This window comes from Armigeres subalbatus, chromosome 3, assembly GCF_024139115.2.
Source record: "Armigeres subalbatus isolate Guangzhou_Male chromosome 3, GZ_Asu_2, whole genome shotgun sequence".
NCBI classification, from domain to species: Eukaryota; Metazoa; Arthropoda; class Insecta; order Diptera; family Culicidae; genus Armigeres; species Armigeres subalbatus.
In genome coordinates, this window is record NC_085141.1 from 391,182,504 (window position 1) to 391,193,594 (window position 11,091).

Genomic DNA, 11,091 nt, shown 5'->3' on the forward strand with positions numbered 1-11,091 from the left:
ACCCACTCAGAAATATTTTACAGTATTGAATAGTCAGTCCGCATCGTATTACAACGCTATTATGGCTACTTCACATTTGATTGCTTCCCTATTTGTGATTCAGTTAACCACTCAATGCTATCGATTCGGTGCAGTATTAGCTTTCGACACGCGCCAATACAAATCGTGTGCAGAGGCACCGTCCCAGTCCGGCGTCTATACAATTACCCTTGAGAACGGGTTTCCACCATTCCGGGTTTACTGTGAACAGCAGAAATACGGTGGCGGTTGGTTGGTATTCCAGAACCGATACGATGGATCTGTCAACTTCAATCGAAGCTGGGACCTCTACAGGAACGGATTCGGTAACATTGAAGAGGAACATTGGCTGGGCTTGGAGAAGCTTCATCAGATCACGTTGAATCAAGAGCACGATTTATTGATCGTCATAGAAAATTTCACAGATTTTTCTGCCCATGAAATCTATTCCGGATTCCGAGTTGAGGACAGCAGCTCGAACTACACTCTCCGATTGTCCAACATGGATAACTCGTACCAAGGAACAGCTAGGGATTCGTTTTGGGTTTACCGGAACGAACAATTTAGCACCTATGACCGCATCAATGATAAGTCAATTTTAGACTGCTCGGTTCTTACCGGCAGTGGCTACTGGCATTATGATTGTGGTATCGGTTACAAGAGGTAAGAAATGGTGTATAAAGTGATGTCGAATTCAATATTCCATTTTCAGAAGTAATTTGAACGGAGAATACAGCAGATCAGTTCTTGGTGATCGTCGAGGTATCTGGTGGGGTGCTTTTGGAGGACAACAATTTCCGTTGAGGAAAACTAAAATGATGATAAAAGTTCATGAGACCACCCGAGCGATGCAGGACTTGAACCAAATTAAAATTAATAATAATTTGTAATAAATTTTAAAAGTTTTATCTTACAAACGGATAACCATAACCATTTCCGTTTATTAAAAAAAAAACGAATCAACGTATTGCGTTTGACCTTGACTTTTGAAATAGAAATTGAAGAATCTTTTCCTGGGGGAACTTGATTATTTTTGTTAAACCTGAAATCGATTGAAATGCGGAATGTTGACCATATTTTTTAGAACGAATAACTCCAGGGGACACAATTACTGTATTATTAACATGTCACAGTATTCCTAGGATATCTACGGTACTCCAAACTATTATTAAGTTCTGATCTTGAAGTTCTGTATGGTCAATAATGCGATCCACAGGTTATTTGTCTTACTTAAGAGTTGGTAAAGTTCCATTGGATATTATTCTGTTTGGAGAAGTCAATAAACCAATTAATGGAATCATGACCTTGTCTTGAGTTGTTATAGCTCCATGAGACATCTATCCTCTGTTGTGGAACGTGGTACGAGATTCCCATGACACCAATGGTGCTCAAAAATCAATTTTGGGGTTCTGTATGGTCAAAAAAGAGATCTTAGTCTCAATTTGAAGTTGATCTTGCTGAGCATGTCATATTCCCAGGACATCTTCGCTACTCCAGACTATTTTTGAGTTCAAATCTTGAAGTTCGGTATTGATTAATAAAGCGTACTACGACGGGCCCTAGCCTTATTTTTGAGTTGGAATAGCTCCATAGGATATTGTCACCGTATTTCCATCTAGAACTAGTATGTAATCGATTTTGGGCAATGAATAAATTTCATAAGCATTTTATGATTTTCAATACATTATATACCTAATTGATTTTTTTGTGAGCATTTTTATTTAATTTTTTGGCTAAGAGTTCAGTGCGTGTTGGCTCTTGTTTCGGACAGCAAAACGATCGCGCGATTTGCCGAAATATTGTGTTCTGCATTGCGCGGCCGTCAGTGCCTGTTTTGTCGTGTTTCTGCTCAGTAAGCAGATAGTTCGCGCGGCCGAGTGAGTAAAAAATTGGTGCGTGATCGGACGTATTTCAGGTAGGGTTTAGAACATTCGTAAAGTCCGAGTTTGTGATTCTGATTTTAATGTTCGGTGAATAAGTGTGCGGTTGAACGTGTTTTGTATATAATGCGAAACATTTGTAAAATCCAGATTACTTTGCCTCCTTTGGACGGTTCGTAAGTAAATTGATGAATATATTTTAATATTTTTTCAGCATATACTGTTATTGACAAACGCTCTATATTGTCGAATAGAGCTCCCTATTATTCACCTTACCTACTAACACAAATTTTCTTTCCCGAGACATCTATGAAGGTAGTATGGGTTCCCTGCATCTTCACTAGTAGATGTTGAACTAACATTCCTTCCCTTCCTTCCGTGATTGTAAGGACGTGGCCAGGTATACAACTGCTACTGTATAGGAAAAGGTACTAATCCCAAGTACCAATTTGCGACAATATACAGTAGATTGCTCAATTGAGCATTGTATAGCCACCCACGATTTGTACAATCACATATGCTATGCTATGCTATTTTTATTTAATTTTTTGGCTAAACCCACCCGTTGAATTCCGATTCACAGAATAGTTTAAGCCGAGAAAGTCCCGAGATATGATTTTTGAAATCCCGAAAATTCTGGGATGTCCAGAACAAATGTTTTTTACCACTTCAGGTTTACCAACAGTTTTCAAATTATTTTATTTGATAGGCTCATGCGTTTATAACACTTTACGGAGCCACGATTCTTTGTGATATATTCAATCGAAATAATTTTATTATTTACTGTTAGTAAAAAAAAGTACAGGCTTACGTACTCGTGGTGACTCAAGGTAAGTTTTTCAATGTTTGAGGAAAAATGGGGCATAGGATCAGGGAATTTCAGTTACTCAATCGGGCCTTTGGCATTAGGGATGGTGTGGCGTCCTGCTCGGGGTATGGTTCGACAGGGAGCATCTTCCGGTTGCACAGTGGTCCCCACATAGGTCATAAATCCAAAAGCATGACTTTATCGAAATTCAACAAGTTATTCTTAAACTGCTATTTTATGGTATACTATATAAGATGCAATCATCATTTTTGTAGAATTTGAGCTAATACGACCTGTATAAGGCTTCGAATTTAAGATATTCCAGTTAAATAAACTATACGTGAAAATGTTAGCGTACCTCATGAAACTTATGTTTTACCTTTGAATTCCCTTTTGAAATATCCTCTGAGTAAATATTTACATTCTAATCTGTCATCTACATGCTATTTCAGCTGGGATCGCCCGCAACCAAGCAAATGGTCAACGAAAAACTCTAATGTGATTGATGAACAAATTCACAATTTTCTTCTGAATTTCATTATTATCATCCACCAATAAAATATGTTTCCCCTTCAGATCCCCTCCAGAAACATATCTGAGTAAATATCTATACTTTTCTTTATCATCTAAAGGCTATTTCAGCTGCGACCATCTGCGATAAAGCAAATTGTAAACAAATAACTTTACTATGTTTCTTCGGCGGAAACACAATTTTCTTCAAAATTTTGTTATCTTCATCCTTTACGAAAATATGTTTCCCCTTGAAATCCCCTCAAGAAACATCCTGTGAGTAAATATTTACACTCTAATATGTCGTCTAAAGGCTATTTCAGCTGCGACCAAGCAATTGGTAAACAAATAGTTTTACTATGTTTCTTTGACGAAAACACAATTTTCTACTCAATTTTGTTATTTTCTTCATCCACTAAGAAAGTATGTTTCCCCTTCAAATCCCCTCCAGAAACATCCTCTGAGTTAATATTTACACAAATATCTTTCATCTAAAGGCTATTTCAGCTGCAACCGTCCACGAAAAAGCTAAGTGTAAACAAATAACAAAATTATGTTTGTTCAACAGATATCATATTTTCTGCTCAATTTAATCGTGTACTATAATTTCTTTCTGAATATCCTTCAAGTGTATTCATATTTCTGGCTGCTGCCTAAATGTTGCAAGTTGCGTTCCACGTGGAATCATATCCTTTTGTTTTCTAATAAGAATTGGCCAGATCGCACAATGGGTCTAAAAGTTATGGCAAAAATACTATTTTTTTCATATGCACTAGAAAGGCATTAACATTGCTTGGTGGATTAATCAGGTTGATTTTCGTTTACTACTTTCACAATAACAAGCATCTCCACACCCGCGCATCTTCCTCAAGAATGTAAATTGAACGTTGTTTGTTGGATGTTTGCATATAATACTGAAATCGGCTTCGTAGAGTATGATAATAACTGAGTCTATCAAATAATTAAAAAATAGGCTGTTTAACCCGAAAAATACTAAAAGTACACCATTTTACCGTATAACTTCCGTAATTTATATTTATGACCGCCCTTCAAGGGGAATGGAACCACTGTGGGATGGTCGGAGCTACAGAGCTCTACGGAACATGACAGCAGAGACAAAACAAAAAAAACTTTGGAAAAGGAAAAAAAGCAAAGTACATAGAAATCCTGCATCTAGACCGCTTACCAACAGTGTATTGTTTGTTATTTGTTTTGAACGCGCATACGTCCTGAGTCTGCTCTCCTCGCTCATCTCCTCGTTACTCCTAACACTGAGCCTGTCGTCCTAAGTTCCTCATCTTCAAAACAATTCGTTGCCCGTGCAAATGGCCTTCTATTCGAGAAGTGTAAAACAATCTCTCTACCACATGCGCCTGTACAACCGGCCCGGCTCCGATGCTTGCACAGCGCCTCTCGATGCTTTGCCCACCAGCTTCTAAATGTTTTAGTTCGAAGCTCCTCTTGAACACCTGGACACAAGCCAGCAACCTATGGAGCGATCCCACCTTCCGATAAATTCCGTACGACGCTACCACTCCATTAAAACACGGCGGCACGCGACTTATGCCGCCGATCAATGAACCCCATACTGGGATTACGTCTCTAACCCGGAATCGTTCCTGGGCCCTTAACCTGTTGGAAATGAGGTTGAGCTGCAAATAAATCCTAGACATGTGTTTTCTTTCTAAGGGGGTTCCTTTATCTTCAATGGGTGTTAGACCCAGTAAGTTTGCGCTGCGCATCTTTCGTCTACAGCAAGGTATCGCCTGATATTCACACAGAAATTACGTTGGTTCAATAGGGCATTGGATGCAAATCCGGAAAGTGTATACCGCCGAAAATAATTATAAAGACAAGCATTATTTTCATACATTTTCATCATGTTTGAGGATTGAAATCTCGATTCGCAGCGATTTGATTTGGCTAAAATTTTACTAGTCGCCTCTGTTTTCAACTTGAACTTTCAATTTTTGAATGAATTGTATACATCTCTATTCATTTTGATTTCAGAATCTGTAAATAATCATAAAGATACCTTTTTATGTCATTATAATTATTTCCAACAGAATCGCAGAATATTTGCATAAATGTAACATTCACTGAAATCAAATTGAAAAAAAAATAAAGTCATTTTAGGCCTGCTGGCAAATATTGAGCCCAATCGAATCGAGATGTTCACCTCCAATCATGGCCATTTTGTATACAAATCAAGCTTGTCTTTCTAGTTATTTCCACCAGAATATAAACTCTATAAACCAGCATAGAAAACATTGCATTTCGAAAGAATCAATTCTAATTAAAATTGATATGAGTTTCAATTTGACCTCCGTATTATCTGGATTTTTGAAAATATGAGCTTTCACTTCTGAACAAATAAAATTGGTATTTTGGAAAAACTGGAATTCCCAGGATTGATAAATTTCATCGAAAATGACCGAGAAATGTAGACTCTAGTTGCGGAGCAATAGTCAACTGCCCTTGCAGGAAACTGATCCATAACCAGCTTATAACAGTGACATATATGTCGATTACATGTACTCTTTTAGTAAATAAGATCAGGTCTATAAAGTGTCGGATAAATTTTTAAACATTTTCGGAGTTAAGTTCGGCTAAACATTTTCGGAGTTAAGTTCGGGTAAGTTTCCTGCTTCAAGCCTTTCAGTTATCTCCGGAAAGAAAGCAGCCTGTGTCGTGACCCGACCGAGATTTCCAGTCTCGACCGTTCGTCGCAACAATACTCAGCAAACTGATTCTCATTTCGCTCTCACACGCTCATCCCGAATGCCAATAGCACAATGTAGTAAATTAAATATTTTTTTCCGACACTTTACAGACCTCATCTTATCTACTACATTCTTCTCCTCCCCTACTCTACAAGAATGTATTGAAAGTATAATGAGCTTATAGCTATAATATTTATAAAATCATTTAAAATTTCACAAATGGTTTGGGCCGAGAAAGCTTTAGATCTTTTTCTTCTTCTTCTTATTGACATTACATCCCCACACTGGGACAGAGCCACCTAGCAGCTTAGTGTTCATTTTGCACTGCCACAGTTATTAACTGCGAGGTTTCTAAGCCAAGTTACCATTTTTGCATTCGTATATCATGAGGCTAACACGATGATACTTTTATGCCCAGGGAAATCGAGACAATTTCCAATCCGAAAATTGCCTAGACCGGCACTGGGAATCGAACCCAGCCACCCCCAGCATGGTCTTGCTTTGTAGCCACGCGTCTTACCGCTCGGCTAAGGAGGGCCCCTTTAGCTTTAGCTTTAGATCACCAGATTCAATTTTAATCCAATCCAATCCTAATGCAATCCAAATCCTACTCAAATCAAAAACCCAGTCCAAATCAAGTCGAAAACCAATTCAAATCCAATTCCAATCGAATCCAAATCCAATCCAAATTAAACTTCATCCAAATCCAAGCCAAATTTAACCTTCCGGGACTCGCTCCGTGGTAAAAAGTACAACACCTGCGAAAAAGTACGCTTGTCTTTCATAAGAGCGGCGGAGTCCCAGAAGGTAATAAAAGATAAGTCCCGGAAGGTAAATAAAATGCTCTTTCACATCTAAATCCAATCTAATCCCAATATAGCCAAATCCAATTACTCATTCAAATCTAATCTTTATCCAATCCAAATTCAATCTAAATCCAAATCAAATCCAAAATCAATCCAAATCCAGTCTGGAACTGGACTGGGATTGGATTTGTATTGAATTGGGACGAGATTTCCATTGGATTGGATTTGAATTGAGTTCAGATTAGATTTGGATTGGATAAAGATTAAATATAAATAAGTAATTGGATTTGGCTAGATTTGGGTTGAATTGAATTTTGATTGAATTTGGATTGGACTTGTATTGGATTAAGATTAGATCTGGATGAGTATTTATTTGGATTTGAATTGGATTTTAATCAGACTGCATTTTTGGTTAAATTTGGATTGGATTTGAATTGAGTTCAGATTAAATTTGATTTGAATTGGATTGAACTTATATTAAATTCGGATTGGCTTCGAATCGAATTGTGATAACATTCAGGTTAAATTTGGATTGGATGAAGATTAGATTTGAATGAGTAATTGAATTGGCTAGATTTGTGTTGGATTGGATTTGGACTGGATTTGTATTGAATTTGGATTTGAATTGGACTGCATTGGATTTTGATTGGACAGTAAATTCAGATGAAATTGGAAAATATTCGATTTAAATTAAATTTGAATGAATATTTCAGTAAATTAGATTTGGACTAAATTTGGATTGAATTTGGATTTGATTTGGATTTTAATGAGTATTCATTAGGATTTAGCTATATTTGAATTGGATTTGATTCGGACCGGTTTTGGATTAAATTTAGATTGAATTTGGATTGGATTCGGATTACATTGGATTTAGATTCAGATTAAATTTGGATTGAAATAAAGATTAGATTGGAATGAGTAATTGAAATTGGATTTGGACAGGACTTGAATTGGATTTTCAATGGTTTCAGATTAAATTTGCTTTGGATTTGCCGAGGGGTTTGCAATAGATTCTGATTGAAATTGGATTTAATTTAAATTACATTTGAATGTGTATTTCATTGGCTTTTCAAGCTAGATTTAACTTGGATTCGATTAGGACTAAATTTAGATTTATTTGGGTTGGATTGGATTCAGATTAAATTTGAATACAAATAATATTAGATTTAGATGATTATTTATTTGTATTTGAATTTTCATTTAATTCGGTCTGGATTTAGATTGGATTTGAATTGTATTCGGATTAAATTGAATTTGAATTGGATTCAGATTAAATTTGGATTAGATTAAGATTAGATCTGGATGAGTATTTATTTGGATTTGGCTAGATTAGGATTGGATTTGATTCGGACTGGATTTGGATTTTATTTGGATTTGATTTGAATTGGATTTGGATTGAGGATGGATTTGAATTAGAATTGGATTTGAATTGGGTTGGATTCAAATTAATTTGGATTAGATTAAGATTAGATCTGGATGAGTATTTATTTGAATTTGGCTAGATTTTGATTGGATTTGATTCGGACTGGATTTGGATTAAATTTGGAATGGATTTGAATTGAATTTGGATTGGATTTCGATTGGATTCGGATTAAATTAGGATTGGATTAAGATAAGATCTGGATAAGTATTTATTAGGATATGGCTAGATTAGGATTGGATTTGATTCAGACTGAATTTGATTTGAATTGGATTCAGATTAGAGCTGAATGAGTATTTATTTGGATTTGGCTCGATTTTGATTGGATTTGATTCGGACTGTATTTGGATTAAATTTGGAATGGATTTGAACTGAACTTAAATTGGATTCAGATTAAATTTGGATTGGATTAGGAGACTTGAATGAGTATTATTTGGATTTCGCTATATTTGGATTGCATTTGAATTAAATTTGGATCGGAATAAGGTTGGATTCCAATTGAATTGGATTTGAATTCAGCTTTAATTTAGATTGGAATAAAGATTAGATTCTAATGAGTAATTAAATTTGGATTGGACATGAATTGGTATTCCAATGATTTCAGAATCGATTACATTGGATTTGCAATAGATTCAGATAAAAATTGGATTGGAAATTAAATTTGAATGAGTATTTCATTGGCTATAGCTAGATTTTATTTATTTCATTGGATTTGGCTAGATTTGAATTGTCTAAACTAAATTTTGAGTGGTTTTGGATTGAATTGGGATTGGCTTTGGACTGGATTCAGATTGAATTTATACTAAATTTGGATTGGATAAAGATTAGATTTGAATGAGTAATTGAATTTGGCTAAACTGGGATTGAGTTGGATTGAGATGTGAATGAGCATTTGATTTACCTTCCGGGACTCGCATGATCCTAGATCACTTAGGCAGTCCCGCCACTCTTATGAACGACAAACGTGCTTTGTCGAAGGTAATGTACCTTTTAGAACGATGCGAGTCCCGGTTAGGTTAAATTTGGCTTGGATTCGGATGAAGTTTAATTTGGATTGGTTTTAAATTCGATTGGAATTGAACTTGAATTGGTTTTTGACTTGATTTGGAATCGGTGATTGATTTGAGTAGGATGTGAATTGCATTAGTATTGGATTGGTTTAAAATTGAATTTGGTCTGAAGCATTTTCTGCTAAATTGTGATATGTTTCAAATAATTTTGCATGAACGTTTTGTGAAATTTTGAATTATTTTATAAATGTTATTGCTATAAGCTCATTATACGTTTTTCACATTCCTGTAGAGTAGAGGAGGAGAAGAATGTGGTAGATAAGATCCGATCTGTAAAGTGTCGGAAAAAATATTCACTACTACTTTGTGCTATTGGCATTTAGCTATTATCCAATTAGAATATACTCTTTTGTGATGTATTTCGTTTAAACGTGTAGCGAGCGACCTTAGATTGTAAAATATTTTGATTCCATCCAGCAAGAAACTTTTCGGGGTGATCGTGTGGGAGCGAAACGAGAATCAGATCAGTTTGCTGAGTATTGTTGGGACAAACGGTCCACACTGGAAATCTCGGACTGGTCACGACACTCATCTTCCTATCATCCCCCACTGGGACATTACCGCCCCACAGCTGCCTCAAGTTACCATTCCGAACCGAAAATTTCCTACATTCGATGCATCTTCAACATGTTTTTGCTTTGTGGCAGCTAAGCTAAGGGAGGCACCAAGCTCTTAATTTCCATCGAATCGCTGTTGTAGGGGAAACTTAATTGCCTTTTCTTACATACGATGTATTACCGCCAATTTACGTGGTTACCACACAGACTCTATAAGATACATAAAGTTCAACTCTACTGATATGCGACAGTATGTATATTATACTTGTTATTGATACACAATCTATTTTCAAAACGGTGCTGTCAAAAATCGAGTTTCAAAATGTTCGTGGAGAATTGATCCCTCTCCAAGAACCTGGATCAATAAAAATAACTTTAAATATGTTTCCTACAAAATATATAGGTTTATCGACTTGTTATGCGTATTCATGAACGATTTTAGTTATGGAATTTGACAGTGCGTACAATTTTAAAAACCTTTACTTAATTTGTCAAATGTACCAAAAATAGACATCCTGCAACAAATTAATATTTTTTTGAATTTCTTCGCCAAAATTGTGTAGGGGAGACTGGGTAGACTTGATCCCCTTTTCTGATTTCGGATGTATCACAGCCAAAAATAAATAAACTTACGCGATTTCCACACAGGCAATCTAAGGAATATAGTATTTAACTTCACTGATGTATAAAAGTCCTTAAATTATTGTTGTTATTGATACACAATCGATTTTTTAGAGTGCTGTCAAAAATCTACTTTTAAAATATTCGGGGGAAATTGATCCCTCTCCAAGAACTTGCTTTGATAACATTAGAAAGGTGCCCTCAGATTTTTAAAATATTTTTCCTTCAAAATATGCGCAATTTTCGAATTGCTGTAGGTATAGGTACATGAACGATTTTTTGTTATTAAATTCGACAGCACATGCAATTTTCAAATTTGGGGAGACTTGATCCTCTTTCTATGATATCTACGCAATAAATAATTTTTCCTCCCAACCTTTTATCAAATCTGTCAAATCTACAAAACATTAGAAGGCTGAGTACAGATTTATATTTTTTAGAATTTTTCGCCAAATTTTTGTGTGGGTGACTAATGGTGTCCCCATATTGAGGCAATAACTTCAAATCCAAATATCCTAAAACTTTGATGGAATGTTGACATTTTCATCAGTACAAATCATTAAGCACATTTATGGCTTTGTGCTGTGAAAAAACGAAAGCATTTGGTTATTGTTATGAAAAGTTATTCAAATTTTGCGTGGCCAATAAAAAAATCTTTAGGAAGGTCAAAACATACAA

General features: G+C 35.7%; 1 protein-coding gene across 2 annotated transcripts; it reads left to right on the forward strand.

Moving 5' to 3' along the window:
• Positions 1-999, forward strand: LOC134223895 (angiopoietin-related protein 1-like). Of its 2 annotated transcripts, none has more exons than XM_062703122.1 (2): positions 1-681; positions 734-999. In XM_062703122.1, exons 1-2 carry the CDS (start codon positions 62-64, stop codon positions 906-908), a joined length of 795 nt encoding a protein of 264 aa, XP_062559106.1. In that variant the 5' UTR covers positions 1-61; the 3' UTR covers positions 909-999. The 2 variants fall into 2 exon arrangements, with proteins under 2 accessions (XP_062559106.1, XP_062559104.1); XM_062703120.1 differs by having other exon boundaries at positions 11-681; positions 731-997.
• Positions 1,000-11,091: the final 10,092 nt, after the last annotated feature.